Source organism: Pleurodeles waltl, chromosome 6 (assembly GCF_031143425.1).
Source record: "Pleurodeles waltl isolate 20211129_DDA chromosome 6, aPleWal1.hap1.20221129, whole genome shotgun sequence".
NCBI lineage: Eukaryota > Metazoa > Chordata > Amphibia > Caudata > Salamandridae > Pleurodeles > Pleurodeles waltl.
In genome coordinates this window covers 250,993,238-251,010,742 of record NC_090445.1, presented here as the reverse complement: position 1 = coordinate 251,010,742, position 17,505 = coordinate 250,993,238, and the positions used below count along the sequence as shown (strand labels likewise).

At 43.9% G+C, this 17,505-nt stretch overlaps 1 protein-coding gene across 5 annotated transcripts in view; it reads left to right on the top strand.

Moving 5' to 3' along the window:
• Positions 1-17,505, top strand: part of KANSL1 (KAT8 regulatory NSL complex subunit 1) — an 817,615-nt gene that overhangs the window by 651,748 nt on the left and 148,362 nt on the right. For all 5 annotated transcript variants that reach the window (XM_069238046.1, XM_069238047.1, XM_069238049.1 and 2 more), the window contains one exon: positions 15,844-15,901. In XM_069238046.1, coding sequence (XP_069094147.1) covers positions 15,844-15,901 — 58 coding nt within the window. The remainder of the gene's footprint in view (positions 1-15,843; positions 15,902-17,505) is intronic.

Below are 17,505 nucleotides of genomic sequence, written 5' to 3'. Positions count from 1 at the left end.
CGAGACAGAGGGACTCCTCCCTTTCGACTCCATTGCGCATGGGCGTCGACTCCATCTTAGATAGTTTTTTTTCCGCCATCGGGTTCGGACGTGTTCCTCTTCGCTCCGTGTTTCGGTTCTGAAAAGTTAGTTAACAATCGGAAAATTTGACGGTATTGTTTGCGCTCGGTATCTGGTTAGTGATAGCACATCGATACCAAAGAAAAGAAAAGCTCCGGCAGCCCTTCGGGGCTTCCACTCCTCGGCGGGGCCTGGTCGGACCCCATTCCACTTCTGCCCCAAATGCCACGCTAAGTATCCTTATACAGACCAACATTTGGTCTGTAATCTGTGTTTGTCCCCCGAACACAAAGAGGATACGTGCGAGGCCTGTCTGGCATTTCGGTCGAAGAAGGCGCTGCGGGACCGGAGAGCTCGAAGACTTCAAATGGCGTCGACACCAGCCGGACAACCCGACATTGAAGAAGAGGAGACATTCTCCATTCCAGACTCGGACGAGCCCGAGAGTGAGCAGCCGACGAGGCAACAAACCGCGAGTAAACCAGCCCCGGCAAAAACTCACTCGAAAATCATGAAAGCCAAGGGGACGCCACCGCCGACAGGCCATGGCTTTACCCGAAAGCACGGTGACAAGCATCGGCACTGAAAAAGGCTTCACAGCAGCCGAAGACATAAGACTCCGGTCGAGATACCGGCTCCGAATATACTTGTCACAGAGAAATCGGTACCCCGAAAGCCAAAAAGGTTTCTTCGGAACCGAAAAAGACTACAGAAAAAGTTTCGGAGCCGAAACAAAGCTCCTATACGGACGAACAGGACCTTTCCTCATAATTACAGGGCCACAGGTTTGAACAAGAACTTGGGATGGGAGAGCCAGACCATACACAGAGGAGGCTCCATATACAGAAGGACACGGGAAAAATAAGTACACTTCCCCCCAATAAGATGAAGCGGAAGCTCGCATTCCATGAGGCAGAAATGCAGCCAAAAGCAAAAGTGACTAAAGAAAAAAACACCACCACAGTTTTCTCCACAGCCACCGGCTTCACCACATCTGTCCCCAGTAGCAACACCACCGATGGTGCAGTCACCAACGCACACAGGGATGAGCCAGTATGATCCAGATGCATGGGATCTGTACGATGCAGCAGTCTCTAATAGTCCGGATTGCTACCCGGCAAGGCCATCACCACCAGAAGACAGTACTGCTTACATGCAGGTGGTTTCCAGGGCGGCTACTTTTCATAATGTAGCATTGCATTCAGAACCTATAGAAGATGACTTCTTGTTCAATACACTGTCATCAACACATAACCAATACCAAAGTTTGCCAATGTTACCAGGCATGTTAAAACATGCCAAACAGGTGTTTCAAGACCCAGTCAAGAGCAGAGCCATAACACCTAGGGTGGAAAAGAAATATAAACCTCCCCCTACGGACCCTGTATACATTACGCAACAGCTGACTCCTTATTCAGTGGTAGTGGGAGCAGCCCGGAAAAGGGCAAACTCACAAACTTCTGGGGATGCACCACCACCGACAAAGAAAGTCAGAAATTCGATGCTGTAGGCAAAAGGGTGGCAGCACAGGCAGCCAATCAATGGCGAATTGCCAATTCGCAGGCCCTATTGGCAAGATAAGACAGGGCACATTGGGACGAAATGCAACATTTCATTGAACACCTTCCCAAAGAGTTCCAAAAGCGTGCCCAACAGGTTGTAGAGGAGGGCCAAACCATCTCCAACAATCAAATAAGGTCGGCTGTGGACGCAGCAGACACGGCGGCCAGAACTGTAAACACGGCGGTCACCATTCGGAGACACGCGTGGCTACGGACCTCCGGATTTAAGCCAGAGATCCAGCAGGCTGGGCTGAATATGCCATTCAACGGACAACAGTTGTTTGGACCGGAGGCGGATACAGCAATAGACAAACTAAAGAAAGACACTGACACGGCCAAAGCCATGGGAGCGCTCTACTCCCCACAGAGCAGAGGCAGTTTTAGGAAGCCATACTTTAGATGGGGGTTTCGGGCCCAAAGCACAGAACCCTCCACCTCACAGGCCAGTCCCACATACCAGGGCCAATACCAAAGAGGAGACTTCAGGGGACAATATAGGGGTGGACAGTTCCCTAAAACAACAGGGAAATTCCAAAGCCCCAAAACACCACAAACTAAACAGTGACTCCAACGTCACAAACCCCCAACACACACCACCAGTGGGGGGGGGGGGAGACTCACAGATTATTACCAAAATTGGAAACACAACTGCAGACTCGTGGGTCCTAGCCATTATCCAACATGGTTATTGCATAGAATTCCTACAAATACCACCAAATGTGCCTCCAAGAGCACACAACATGTCCAAACAACACTTAGATGTGTTACAACTAGAAGTCCAAGCGTTGTTACAAAAAGAAGCAATAGAACTAGTACCCAATCATCAAAAAGGAACAGGTGTTTACTCCCTGTATTTCCTAATTCCAAAAAAGGACAAAACACTGAGACCCATATTAGACCTCAGAACACTAAATCTTTACATCAAATCAGATCACTTTCACATGGTGACACTTCAAGATGTGATTCCCTTACTCAAACAACAGGACTACATGTCAACATTAGATCTCAAGGATACTTAAGGTTTGTAATCCAAGGTGTGCATTACCAATTCAAAGTGTTACAGTTCGGGATAACAACAGCACCAAGAGTATTCACAAAATGCCTTGCGGTAGTAGCTGCTCATATCAGGAGGCAGCACATGCACGTATTCCCTTACTTAGACGATTGGTTAATAAAAACCAGCCCTCAGCAACAATGTATTCAACACACAAAATACGTCATAGAAAACCTTCACAAGCTAGGGTTCTCTATAAACTACCAAAAATCACATCTACAACCGTGTCAAACACAACAATACTTAGGAGCAACAATCAACACACAAAAAGGGATTGCCACTCCAAGTCCACAAAGGGTACAAGCATTCCAAAATGTAATACTAAACATGCACCCAAACCAACACTATCAAGAGGTTTGTGATGAAACTTCTAGGCATGATGTCTTCATGCATAGCCATTGTCCCAAACGCAAGACTACACATGCAGCCCTTACAACAGTGCCTAGCAACACAATGGACACAAGCACAGGGTCAACTTCAAGATCTAGTGTTGATAGACCGCCAAACACAATCCTCGCTTCAATGGTGGAATCCTATAAATTTAAACCAAGGGCGGCCATTCCAAGACCCTGTGCCTCAATACGTGATCACAACAGATGCTTCCATGGTAGGGTGGGGAGCACACCTCAACCAGCACAGCATTCCGGGACAATGGGATGCTCAACAAAGCCAACTTCATATAAATCATCTGGAACTGCTAGCAGTATTTCTAGCATTGAAAGCATTTCAACCGATAATAGCCCACAAACACATTCTTGTCAAAACAGACAACATGACAACAATGTATTACCTAAACAAACAGGGAGGGACACACTCATCACAGCTGTGTCTCTTAGCACAAAAGATTTGGCATTGGGCGATTCACAATCACATTCGCCTAATAGCACAATACATCCCAGGAATTCAAAACCAGTTGGCCGACAATCTCAGTCGAGATCACCAACAAACCCACGAATGGGAAATTCATCCCCAGGTACTACAAACTTACTTTCAAAGCTGGGGAACACCACGAATAGACCTATTCCCAACAAAAGAAAACGCAAAATGCCAAAACTTCACGTCCAGGTATCCGCACCCTCACTCCAAGGGCAATGCGTTATGGATGAGTTGGTCAGGGATATTTGCTTACGCTTTTCCCCCTCTCCCACTCCTTCCGTATCTAGTAAACAAATTGAGTCAAAACAAACTCAAACTAATACTAATAGCACCAACTTAGGCTCGCCAGCCATGGTACACAACACTACTAGATCTGTCAGTAGTACCTCATATTAAACTACCAAACAGGCCAGATCTGTTAACTCAACACAAACAACAGATCACACACCCGAGCCCAGCATCGCTCAATTTAGCAATCTGGCTCCTGAAATCTTTGAATTTGGACATCTAGACCTTACACAAGAATGTATGGAGGTCATTAAACAAGCAAGAAAACCTACTACAAGACATTGTTACGCAAATAAATGGAAAAGATTTGTTTATTACTGCCATAATAATCAAATTCAACCACTACATGCGTCCGCAAAAAAACATTGTAAGCTACCTATTACACTTACAAAAGTAAAATCTAGCTTTTTCGTCCATTAAAATACATCTCTTAGCAATATCTGCTTATCTGCAGATTACACATTCAACATCACTCTTTAGAATCCCAGTCATCGAAGCATTTATGGAGGGTCTAAAGAGAATCTTACCCCCATGAACACCACCAGTTCCCTCATGGAGCCTTAATATTGTATTAACACAACTCATGGGTCCACCATTTGAACCCATGCACTCTTGTGAAATGCAGTACTTAACCTGGAAAGTTGCCTTCCTAATAGCTATCACATCTCTTAGAAGAGTAAGTGAAATACAAGCATTTACTATACAAGAACCCTTTATACAAATACACAAACATAAAGTGGTTCTACGCACAAATCCAAACTTTTTACCAAAAGTTATATCACCGTTCCACCTAAACCAAACAGTGGAACTCCCAGTCTTTTTTCCACAGCCAGACTCAGTAGCCGAAATACATACATTAGACATTAAAAGAGCACTAATGTATTACATTGATAGAACAAAACAATTTTGCAAGACAAAACAATTGTTTGTAGCCTTACAAAAACCTCATGCAGGAAATCCAATATCCAAACAAGGCATTGCCAGATGGATAGTGAAATGTATTCAAGCCTGCTATATTAAAGCAAAGAGAGAACTGCCTATTACCCCAAAGGCACACTCCACTAGAAAGAAAGGCGCCATAATGGCCTTTCTAGGAAATTTACCTATGACTGAAATATGTAAGGCAGCCACATGGTCTACGCCTCATACAGTCACAAAACACTACTGTGTAGATGTGTTATCAACACAACAAGCCACAGTAGAACAGGCAGTATTACAAACGTTATTTCAAACAACTTCAACTCCTACAGGCTAAGCCACCGCTTTTGGGGAGTAACTGCTTACTAGTCTATGCACAGCATGTGTATCTGCAGCTACACATACCATCGAACGCAAAAATGTCACTTACCCAGTGTACATCTGTTCGTGGCATGAGACGCTGCAGATTCACATGCGCCCTCCCGCCTCCCCGGGAGCCTGTAGCCGTTTTAAGTTGATGAAAACTATATATTATATGTTGATAAAACTTGTAAATTTGTAAATATATATCACTTTTAATCACATTATGTACATACATACTTACTCCATTGCATGGGCACCTTTACTATATACACAACTCCTACCTCACCCTCTGCGGGAAAAACAATCTAAGATGGAGTCAACGCCCATGCACAATGGAGCCGAAAGGGAGGAGTCCCTCGGTCTCGTGACTCGAAAAGACTTCTTCAAAGAAAAACAACTTGTAACACTCCGAGCCCAACACTAGATGGCAGGATAATGCACAGCATGTGAATCTGCAGCGTCTCATGCCACGAACAGATGTACACTGGGTAAGTGACATTTTCCATAGTGTGTACGTACCTCCAGTTAAGGGACTGCCTATAAGTACTTTAGTGTAGTGTCTTTGTAATAAAGTCCCTTTATTTTTGTAACACTGTGGTATTACATAAGCTTTGCATGTCTCCTAGATAAGGCTTGGCTGCTCATCCACAGCTACCTCTTGAGAGCCCTGGCTTCCTAGACATTGCCTATATTCATTAATAGGGGTTCCCTGGATCGGTTATAAGATGCCAGCACCATAGGTGTCCACAAAACACCAAGCCAGCTTCCTACATCACGGCTCTGCGCTTCTGGCATGGAAAGTTGTGGTAAAAGTAACTGACGCCTGAGTGGTGCCTATATAGGCGGCCGTGACATAAATTACAATGCCTCGCAGAGACGAATGGAGCCACAAGGGTTGTTGCTCAGCAAAAGTTTCCGGATCCAGTCTGACGGCTGGCAAAATCAAAGGTAAGGAATCTGCAGCTAGTCTCTATCGGATAATGCGTTACTGAAGGTAAGTAACTTATTCTTTTGAACCTAACTTTGTGGTCTCCAGTGTGGTTAAGGCACAACACTGACCTTATACTGGGCTGAATTCTGCAGCCCGGGCTGAACTCTGGAGCCCAGCCAACTCACTGCTAAAAGTCAACTTTCTAAGCAGAGAGGAACTTAAATATCACCAGTGTTAAAAAAACAAAACGCCTGAAAGCTTGGACTCGCAAAATAATTAAGAAGTGTTAGATTTGCTTAACAAAAAAACTGGAGAAGTAACATTCTTAAGGAAAAACATAAAAATAGTAAATGAAATTCAGATACCTGAGTGGACCACCAAAAAAGATTGCTTCCTAGTAGGCAAAGGCCAGTGTTTACCCATTAGCTTTGTGAAGAAGACCTGGCGTCTCTCTTGCCCATTTTCAGATAATAGTTTCAAAACCTGCTCAAAATCAGGTGTCTGACTAAACAAGAAATTGACAGGAAATGCACAGTCTCCCTGCAGAAGCCCATAGGTGCAAGTCGTTAAAGCCCAAGAAAGCGAGTAGTGGACCCACAAAGTTGTAAAAGAACTACTGCAGTTAATTTCACTGCTATAATGGAAGTGAGCAGAATTAGGGACCTGAATCTTTAAGCCCAACATAAGCAATCGGTTAAATGACCACCACTACATTATCACAGAACACACTTTCACAAAGCAGAATTACAATTCCTCAAACACAATCCAAGATTGAATTGTAGTATACTGCAGGGTAATGAGGCACCACAAGCAAATTAGCAGCCTGCACCAACAGGTTTAACCAGCAGCTATCCGTTATTAATCCACAGTTGACAAGCTCACAAAATAATGTATGTACCCAGGAACCAACCAGCCTTCATGGTAAACATTAGAGAGCCACTACCAAGACCCTCTCCAGATAAACAAGGCATTCTCCCACTTACAAAGTCTCTTCCTGACTAGGACACTAAGATATAAAATTCTGGGAGAAATAGATAACTGCAAAAGCATGGTTCCTAATCTTCAGGAACATTATTGGCAGTGATTGCAAAATAGAGGGTGGTGACCTAATCATTTATTTTATGTCCAAATCCTTGCCGTTCATGAGCCTAGAGTCATGTCATCCTAGGAGCCTCTGGGCAATGCCTCTTCAGCAATACAAACTTCACCAAGTATCTCAGAGAAACTCCTGAGGCTTGCAGATCAGCTGCAAGATTGACGTCTGCAAGCAGTTCATCCCGCTTGAGCTTTGACAAACTTCTGCAATGCAATTGTATGCACAACAAGGAACAGGTAGAGGGCAGGGATAGAAGTATGATGAAGCCAGGAGAGCATGGGGTGTCACAATTACCCCCCTCATCGGTTTCCGAGCCAGTGCTGAAAAAATCCCTTTTCAAGAATTGTTTGGTGTCTAATGCAAATACAGATCCAGCACATGCCTCTGTAGCCCCAACCTTGTTTGGTGATGAATTGTAATGCAGCTGCCGTGAGGACCCAACCCATACCTTGTCATCTAGAGGGCAACCATAATTGGCTATTTCTAAACTTCATGAAAGAGACACAAGCTGCATATCCAAGCTGGGCAGACATCTAAATAATAAATAAAAGTAGGCTACTTTGAGAATCTATTAAACAGAATGTTCTGTAAAGGTTTCTGTTAGACAATCAGGTTCATTTGTTTAACCTTGCAGTAAATAAACTCCTTGCGTCGCATCATCCACAGCAGTCATTACAGTCTGAGGTATTTGAAAGCTTCATACCCTTGCTGATCAGAGTAGCAACTAGCAAAATCAGTTCTGCAATAAGCCCTGAGGATAGGTAATGCAAAAGGCATCAAACAGCTCAGTGGTTTGTGAAATAATGAGAAAAACAAATCAAGTAAAATATGTGATGGGTGATAATGGTTGCTGTTCAGGGATGCCAGAGCTCCTAATGATTCTAAGGTGTTGTAGTCTCTAATTGCACTCTCAAGTGAACAGCAGTATCCCAGTGGTGAAATGGACAGTATTTCAGCACAAAATTTTACACTGACAGTCTCACCGACAGACAAGCAAACGTAATCACCTCGTTCAAAATAGAAAGGTTACAGGGGGGGGGGGTATAAACACTTTTTTTTTAAAACAAAGCGCCACTACCAAATAAGGTCTCGTCTGAGTGCTTCATTCATAATGCAGACTGGTGATCACCCTTTCCCTCTAAGGGATTATGATTTTTTTTTTTTTTTTTAAATAACCAACAACGTTTCATTTCCAGAGTCCTGGAAGACCAGCGTAATAGTGCCACTCTGCAAGAAATACAAGATGTCAGATCCCATTCTTTACTGCCCATAAGCTTTATTGACATGGGGAAAATAAGCTTCGCTAAAATAATCTTGGAACAGCTGACAGCATTATGAGCCTGATTTAGAGAGGCTTTAGGTGCGACCTCATTACCATCTACCATATATTGTCTTTGTCATTGTTTTTTTTGTTCTGAGATCCCCGTTTGCAGCTTTTCATGACTTCTCACAAACTTTCAATCTGGTTAATAGGTAACCCCTTTGGTCCCAACAGAGAAACATAGGGTTGCCGCTCTCCCCTCCTTTAAATCATGGTTATGCTTTACTTGGACTCTAAGGTTCGATGGCATCTGTCGCTGTAGATACACATGTTCTGCATAGCTCGCCATCTGGTGTTGTGTCGGAGTGTTACAAGTTGTTTTTCTTCGAAGAAGTCTTTCGAGTCACGGGACCAAGTGACTCCTCCTTCTGTCTCTATTGCGCATGGGCGTCGACTCCATCTTCGATTGTTTTCTTTCCGCCATCGGGTTCGGACGTGTTCCTGTCGCTCCGAGTTTCGGAACGGAAAGTTAGTTAATATCGGAAGATTTTCGTCGGTATTGTTGCGTTCGGGATCGGCGTAGTTAGATTCAACACCGCATCGAAGATCGACGCGCTCCGGTGCCCTTCGGGGTAGTTTTCGATCCCCCGTCGGGGCCTGGTCGGCCCGACCGCGTGTCGAACAACGTCGATGGAACGGACCCCGTTCCGTTTTTGTCCCAAATGCCACAACAAATACCCGTATACAGACCAACATTTGGTCTGTAACCTGTGCCTGTCACCTGAGCACAGTGAAGAGACTTGCGAGGCCTGTCGTGCGTTCCGGTCCCGAAAGACACTCCGTGACCGTCGAGCCAGGAGACTTCAGATGGCGTCCACGCCGACAGCGCACCGAGAGTTCGAGGAACAAGAGGAAGAAGAAACCTTTTCGATCCACGAATCGGACTCCGAGGAATTCGACGATCAAAGAACCGTGAGTAAGACGTCGAAAACAACACAGAAGAAAAGTGACAAGGCCCAGGGGACGCCACTGCCACCAGGCCATGGCTCCACCCATAAATTCGGTGACCGACCATTGGCACCGAAAAAGGCCAAAACAGTGCCGAGATTGTCCGACTCCGGTCGAGACAACGAGATAGCGGTGTAGAAGCGGCTCGACGCCGAGACAGCGGCACCGACGAAGATCGACGCCGAGAGGTCTCGACTCCAAAAAAGAAAAAAGCCACCTCGGAGCTGAAAAGAGATACAGGCAGGGTTTCGGTGCCGAAACAACCCGTAACCGACCCAGGTCCAGGCTCTTATACAGAGGAACAATCACTGTCCTCTCAGATGCGAAAGCATAGGTTTGAGGAAGAGCTGCAATCCACCGAAGTGGACCATACGCAAAAACGTATTTTCATACAGCAGGGAACGGGAAGAATAAGCACCCTTCCCCCTATTAGGAGAAAAAGGAGACTGGAGTTTCAAACAGACCAGGCGCCACAAACAAAAATGGTGAAAAAGGTGACTCCGCCACCCTCTCCTCCACCTGTAATTAACGTCTCACCAGCGCAAACTCCGTCACATTCCCCGGCTCACACCACCATGAGCCAAGGTGACCAGGATCAAGACGCTTGGGACTTATATGACGCCCCAGTGTCGGACAACAGTCCGGAGGCATATCCAACAAAGCCCTCACCACCAGAAGACAGCTCAGCATACTCTCAAGTGGTGGCTAGAGCAGCACAATTCCACAACGTAAACCTCCACTCAGAACAAGTCGAGGATGACTTTTTATTCAACACCCTCTCCTCCACCCACAGCTCCTACCAAAGCCTGCCTATGCTGCCAGGTATGCTTCGGCACGCAAAGGAAATATTCAAGGAGCCGGTCAAAAGTAGGGCAATAACGCCAAGGGTGGAAAAGAAGTATAAGGCACCTCCTACAGACCCTGTTTTCATCACCACACAGCTGCCACCAGATTCCGTCGTAGTAGTAGCAGCTCAGAAAAGAGCCAACTCCCACACATCTGGGGATGCACCACCCCCAGATAAAGAGAGCCGCAAGTTCGATGCAGCTGGGAAAAGAGTCGCAGTACAAGCTGCAAACCAGTGGCGCATCGCTAACTCTCAAGCACTACTTGCGCGCTAGGACAGAGCCCATTGGGATGAGATGCAACACCTCATCGAGCATCTTCCCAAGGAACTACAAAAGAGGGCAAAGCAGGTGGTTGAGGAAGGACAGAACATATCAAATAACCAGATACGATCTTCTATGGACGCAGCAGACACAGCTGCAAGAACAATTAATACATCTGTGACCATTAGAAGGCACGCATGGCTAAGAACGTCTGGGTTCAAACCAGAGATACAGCAGGCAGTGCTCAATATGCCATTCAACGAAAAACAACTGTTCGGACCAGAAGTGGACACGGCAATCGAAAAACTTAAAAAAGACACTGACACTGCTAAAGCCATGGGCGCACTCTACTCCCCGCAGAGCAGAGGAACCTACAGCACCTTCCGCAAGACACCCTTTAGAGGGGGGTTTCGGGGTCAGGCCACACAAGCCAGCACCTCGCAGGCAACACCGTCCAGCTACCAGGGACAGTACAGGGGAGGCTTTCGGGGCCAATACAGAGGAGGGCAATTACCTAGGAATAGAGGAAAATTTCAAAGCCCCAAAACCCCTACAACCAAGCAGTGACTCAGATGTCACTCACCCCCTCCACTCAACACCAGTGGGGGGAAGAATAGGTCATTATTACAAAGCATGGGAGGAAATAACTACAGACACTTGGGTCTTAGCAATTATCCAACATGGTTATTGCATAGAATTCCTACAATTCCCTCCAAACATACCACCAAAAGCACAGAATTTATCAAAACAACATTCCGAACTTCTGGAAATAGAAGTTCAAGCACTATTGCAAAAGAATGCAATCGAATTAGTACCAAACACACAAACAAACACAGGAGTCTATTCACTGTACTTCTTAATACCAAAAAAGGACAAAACACTGAGACCAATCCTAGACCTCAGAATACTAAACACCTACATCAAATCAGACCACTTTCACATGGTCACGCTACAAGAAGTGTTACCATTGCTAAAACTGCAGGACTACATGACAACCTTAGACCTCAAAGACGCGTATTTCCATATACCAATACATCCGTCGCACAGGAAATACCTACATTTCGTATTCAAAGGAATACATTACCAATTCAAAGTATTGCCTTTTGGTTTAACAACCGCACCAAGAGTCTTTACAAAATGTCTAGCAGTAGTGGCTGCACACATCAGAAGGCAGCAAATACATGTATTCCCGTATCTAGACGACTGGCTAATCAAAACCAATTCACTAACAAAGTGCTTACAACACACAAATCAAATCATACAAACCCTCTACAAACTAGGTTTCACCGTCAACTTTGCAAAATCCAACATTTTGCCGTGCAAAGTACAACAATACCTGGGAGCCATAATAGACACAACAAAAGGAGTAGCCACTCCAAGTCCTCAAAGAATTCAAAATTTCAACAAGATCATACAACGCATGTATCCAACACAAACAATACAGGCAAAGTTGATATTACAACTCCTAGGCATGATGTCTTCATGCATAGCCATTGTCCCGAACGCAAGACTACACATGAGGCCCTTACAACAGTGCCTAGCATCACAATGGTCACAAGCACAGGGTCACCTTCTAGATCTGGTGTTGATAGACCGCCAAACTTACCTCTCGCTTCTATGGTGGAACAGTATAAATTTAAACAAAGGGCAGCCATTCCAAGACCCAGTGCCACAATACGTAATAACAACAGATGCTTCCATGACGGGGTGGGGAGCACACCTCGATCAACACAGCATACAAGGACAGTGGAACGTACATCAAACAAAACTGCATATAAATCACCTAGAAATGCTAGCAGTTTTTCAAGCATTAAGGGCTTTCCAACCAATTATAACTCACAAATACATTCTTGTCAAAACGGACAACATGACAACAATGTATTATCTAAACAAACAGGGGGGGGACACACAACGCAGTTGAGCCTTCTAGCACAGAAGATATGGCGATGGGCAATTCACAACCACATTCGCCTAATAGCGCAGTTTATTCCAGGGATCCAGAATCAACTTGCAGACAATCTCTCGAGATCACCAACAGGTCCACGAATGGGAAATTCACCCCCAAATTCTAAACACTTACTTCAGACTCTGGGGAACACCTCAAGTAGACTTGTTTGCAACAAGAGAGAACGCAAAATGCCAAAACTTCGCATCCAGATACTCACACAGGCAGTCCCAAGGCAATGCCCTATGGATGAACTGGTCAGGGATATTTGCCTACGCTTTTCCTCCTCTCCCTCTCCTTCCTTATCTGGTAAACAAATTGAGTCAAAACAAACTCAAACTAATTTTAATAGCACCAACTTGGGCAAGGCAACCCTGGTACACAACACTGCTAGACCTATCAGTAGTACCCCACATCAAATTGCCCAACAGGCCGGATCTGTTAACACAACACAACCAACAGATCAGACATCCAGATCCAGCATCGCTGAATCTAGCAATCTGGCTCCTGAAATCCTAGAATTCAGACACTTACAACTTACCCAAGAATGTATGGACGTCATAAAGCAAGCCAGAAGGCCGTCCACTAGGCACTGCTATGCAAGTAAATGGAAGAGGTTTGTCTGCTACTGCCATCATAATCAGATCCAACCTTTACACGCAACTCCAAAGGACGTAGTGGGTTACTTGCTTCACTTACAAAAATCTAACCTAGCCTTCTCTCCCATTAAAATACACATTGCGGCAATATCTGCATACCTGCAGACTACCTATTCAACTTCCCTATATAGGATACCAGTCATTAAAGCATTCATGGAAGGCCTTAAAACAATTATACCACCAAGAACACCACCTGTTCCTTCATGGAACTTAAATGTTGTCTTAACAAGACTCATGGGTCCACCTTTTGAACCCATGCACTCTTGCGAAATACAGTTCCTAACCTGGAAGGTTGCATTTCTCATCGCCATTACATCTCTAAGAAGAGTAAGCGAAATTCAGGCGTTTACAATACAAGAACCTTTTATACAACTACACAAAAATAAAGTCGTCCTAAGGACTAATCCTAAATTTTTACCAAAGGTTATTTCACCGTTCCACCTAAATCAAACAGTGGAACTACCAGTGTTCTTCCCACAGCCAGATTCCGTAGCTGAGAGGGCACTACATACATTAGATGTCAAAAGAGCATTAATGTACTACATTGACAGAACGAAAAACATCAGAAAGACTAAACAACTATTTATTGCATTCCAAAAACCTCATGCAGGAAACCCAATATCAAAACAAGGTATAGCCAGATGGATAGTTAAATGCATCCAAATCTGCTACCTTAAAGCAAAACGACAACTGCCCATTACACCAAGGGCACACTCAACCAGAAAAAAAGGTGCTACCATGGCCTTTCTAGGAAACATCCCAATGCAAGAAATATGTAAGGCAGCCACATGGTCTACGCCACACACGTTCACCAAGCACTACTGTGTAGACGTGTTATCCGCACAGCAAGCCACAGTAGGTCAAGCCGTGTTAAGAACATTATTTCAAACCACTTCCATTCCTACAGGCTGAGCCACCGCTTTTGGGGAGATAACTGCTTACTAGTCTATGCAGAACATGTGTATCTACAGCGACAGATGCCATCGAACTGAAAATGTCACTTACCCAGTGTACATCTGTTCGTGGCATCAGTCGCTGGAGATTCACATGTGCCCACCCACCTCCCCGGGAGCCTGTAGCAGTTTGGAAGTTAGCTTCAACTTTGTACATTTGTATATATATTATTTTAACCTTAAATAGGTACATACTTAGTCACTCCATTGCATGGGCACTATTACTACAACACAACTCCTACCTCACCCTCTGCGGGGAAAACAATCGAAGATGGAGTCGACGCCCATGCGCAATGGAGACAGAAGGAGGAGTCACTCGGTCCCGTGACTCGAAAGACTTCTTCGAAGAAAAACAACTTGTAACACTCCGACCCAACACCAGATGGCGAGCTATGCAGAACATGTGAATCTCCAGCGACTGATGCCACGAACAGATGTACACTGGGTAAGTGACATTTTCATTACAGGTCAGAGTAGGCATCTAAGACACAAGAAGTAAACCATTTAATGCAAACAGAGGAACTAAACAAAGTTGCATTATGGCTCTTGTTATTCAGTCTATAGATGAGTAAAAATGTCTGATACAATAACGTCAGCCTCAACCTACATGCAATGATTGAATCAAACTAACATTCCTGTGCTTCCAAATGTGAACAATTCCATCATTGCAAGAAGTAAAAGCATCATGGGCTTACAGTTAAATTGTGAACAAGTACTGTGCACAAAATATGCAAATTAACACAACAAAATCTAAGATAGTCTTATTTTTTCTTTTTCCCCCAAACAACTATGTGTAGTCCATGGATGCTAGAAAAACAGACCTTGGAAATAACCATAGCTTTCAAATTCCTTGGGATGACATTGAATTTTTCATTTTTTGCCACTTTTCAAAATGACATGGTAACACAGTTATAAAGTGTCTAAAATCAGTTGTACAGACAAATGTGGAAATAATCTTTTGCTGTGAAGCAAATGTTTAGGGCACTTAAATCAACTTGTCACATTGGTCTTCTGGAGAGGAGCCTCTGGAAGAATATTTGGCTTCCTTCAGTCACCAACTACAGCGCCTCTTGAAAGTCTATTAAGGACAAAGCAGAAAACACCCAAATCTTATGTTGTTGAAAGTTAGAACTGCTCCCGATTGTCTACTTGGAATGAGACGGTGGTATTAAAATATCAACAATGACTCGCTTCAGAAGAGAGTTGAGTGGCCTCAATAACTGCTAGATTTTCAGATAGAAGCACTTAGGGATTCTGACTGGTGTGGCAATCGGTGATATTTTAGATTTCATTTCAGGGATCGCAGGAGGATGGAGATGGGCAGGATTTAAGTTTAGGAATGTACCTTTTGAGACTGGCCAAGACATCACTGTTTATTGTAGCTAATTTCTCAAGACCGCATCCTTTGGGGGTTTATTCACTCCCCTTTAAGCCACTATATTTGTCTTCTTCCTGTTTACTTTGATGTGGCTCTAGTAGCCCTCATTTTTACATTCTCCAGCTAAAAATAAGGTCACATTCAGGTGATTGAAGTTCAGGAGTACAAGCCTAGAAACAAGTTGCTCGCTATTTGCCTTTAAGAAGTAAACATCTAACAGTAATATCTGTATAATGCTTTGGTCATTGAGATTTTCTAATGCTCCACCTTTCGGTGGTGTTCCTACTTTGTGGCTAACAGGCATGCCATTTTAGACTGGGATGTTACCTAATCATATTTGTTTCTGATTCTCTTTCTGATGCATTTATTATGTTTGTTCCAGCTGGCGTGAAGTAGACATTAGCCCTCTCAGTGGAGATCCTGAGGAAGACCATGAAGAGGTAATGCTCTTTGTCTTGATTTTTAAATGTAGAATATTTTTGCAAACCAATAACAGATGGGTCTTGTTAAGAGCCAGAGTAGATGGCAACTTCCTTTATTTCAGGTACAAATGTGATCACATGTTGTGTTTATTATGATACCAAATGTGAATGTTTGGAGCAAGCATGAGAAAATGCCGGTATTTTTGGTTTAATCCTGTTTGCTTTGTTGCTCTCCCATCTACATAACTTGTGTTTTCTAGTTTAAGTAGTGAAATATTTAGAGCACTGCAACTGGAAAAAAAATCTTGGAATTCTTTAATATCTGTAAAACTTAATCTTCTGGGGATCACCATTGATAATCACGGGCACTGAATTGTCTTACCCAAACGTAGGATCCAGAGAAAAGCCATATCTTATTTAATGTGTAATAAACAGCCTACAAAAGGCTATGTTGGCCAATTCCGTTTCTTTTTGTTCATCATCTTTCCTAAGTCTTACACTCCTCAAGCCATAGGCTCAACCTAGGATACTGAGTCTTCCTTTTTCAGACAGCACTTTGTTTAGCTCCCATGCACATGGGGAAATGGCAACATGAAGACAGAGCTGGAAACATTATTATGATTATTAAGGGGAAAACCGGTAGGACATGGTGATTATCGCAAGAGCTTGTGTGAAGCTAAGCATGACTGAGGGCCCCATGTCAGAGGCATCTGTAATGCTCAAGTTCCATCTTCAGGTGACCGCCCCTCTATAATGACCTTTCTTAGTCTATTGCCTCCATGATCTGCTGTGATTGTTTGCGAAGATTTAGGCGATCTGGGGGTGCATTATTTCTATAAATTGAGTAAATGTATTTTACTAGGTGATTTTAACCTTTGACTGGAGTTTGAGTCTGTTAAAGTGTGTGCCCTATTCAGCTCTTTAAACTCCTTTAGGATAAAACAACTGGTCTTGTTACTCACGCACCAAGTGAGTCATTTACCTGACGGGATTTTCTTAACACTTGATACTTGTGTTCTATTACATCTAATACATTTCTCTTTGACAGACCATTTTGGGCTCCACTTCTCTTTTTATGGTAGTCAACAATAGTTCTCAGACCCTTGCTAAGGATAGACCATTAATCTCTCACTCTTGGTGTTGGTTGATTAAAGATAGCCTTAAGACAGACATGCTTAGTGAAGGACCACCAGAGGATGGCGAGTCCATGGTTATGCAATTTGGTAATGCAGTTAACATGGCTTTAGGCTCCGTGGTGCATGAGAAACTGACATTTCTTAAGAGAATGACTTCTGCCCCATAGTACTCTGCAGAATTGACGGTTTCTAAAGACCACTGCGAAGTATAAGAAGGGTGCTTGAGGGTGGATTATTGATTAAAGACAAAACGGATGTATCTCACTGAACTGAAGCTGTACAAAACGTCCTGTAAGTCAGCGAAGATAAATAACCATCCGATCCAACAGTAACCACTCACGGGTAAGTTTCAAGGTTTAAAACCACTTGAGCTGCCGTCTTAGTTTTCCTGAGTCTATTTTCACCCTCTTTGAGTGTTAAACTATAAAATATTCATGGTTCTTTGATTAAAGGTGGCTCCATTTTACTTTCATTGTCATTTAAGGC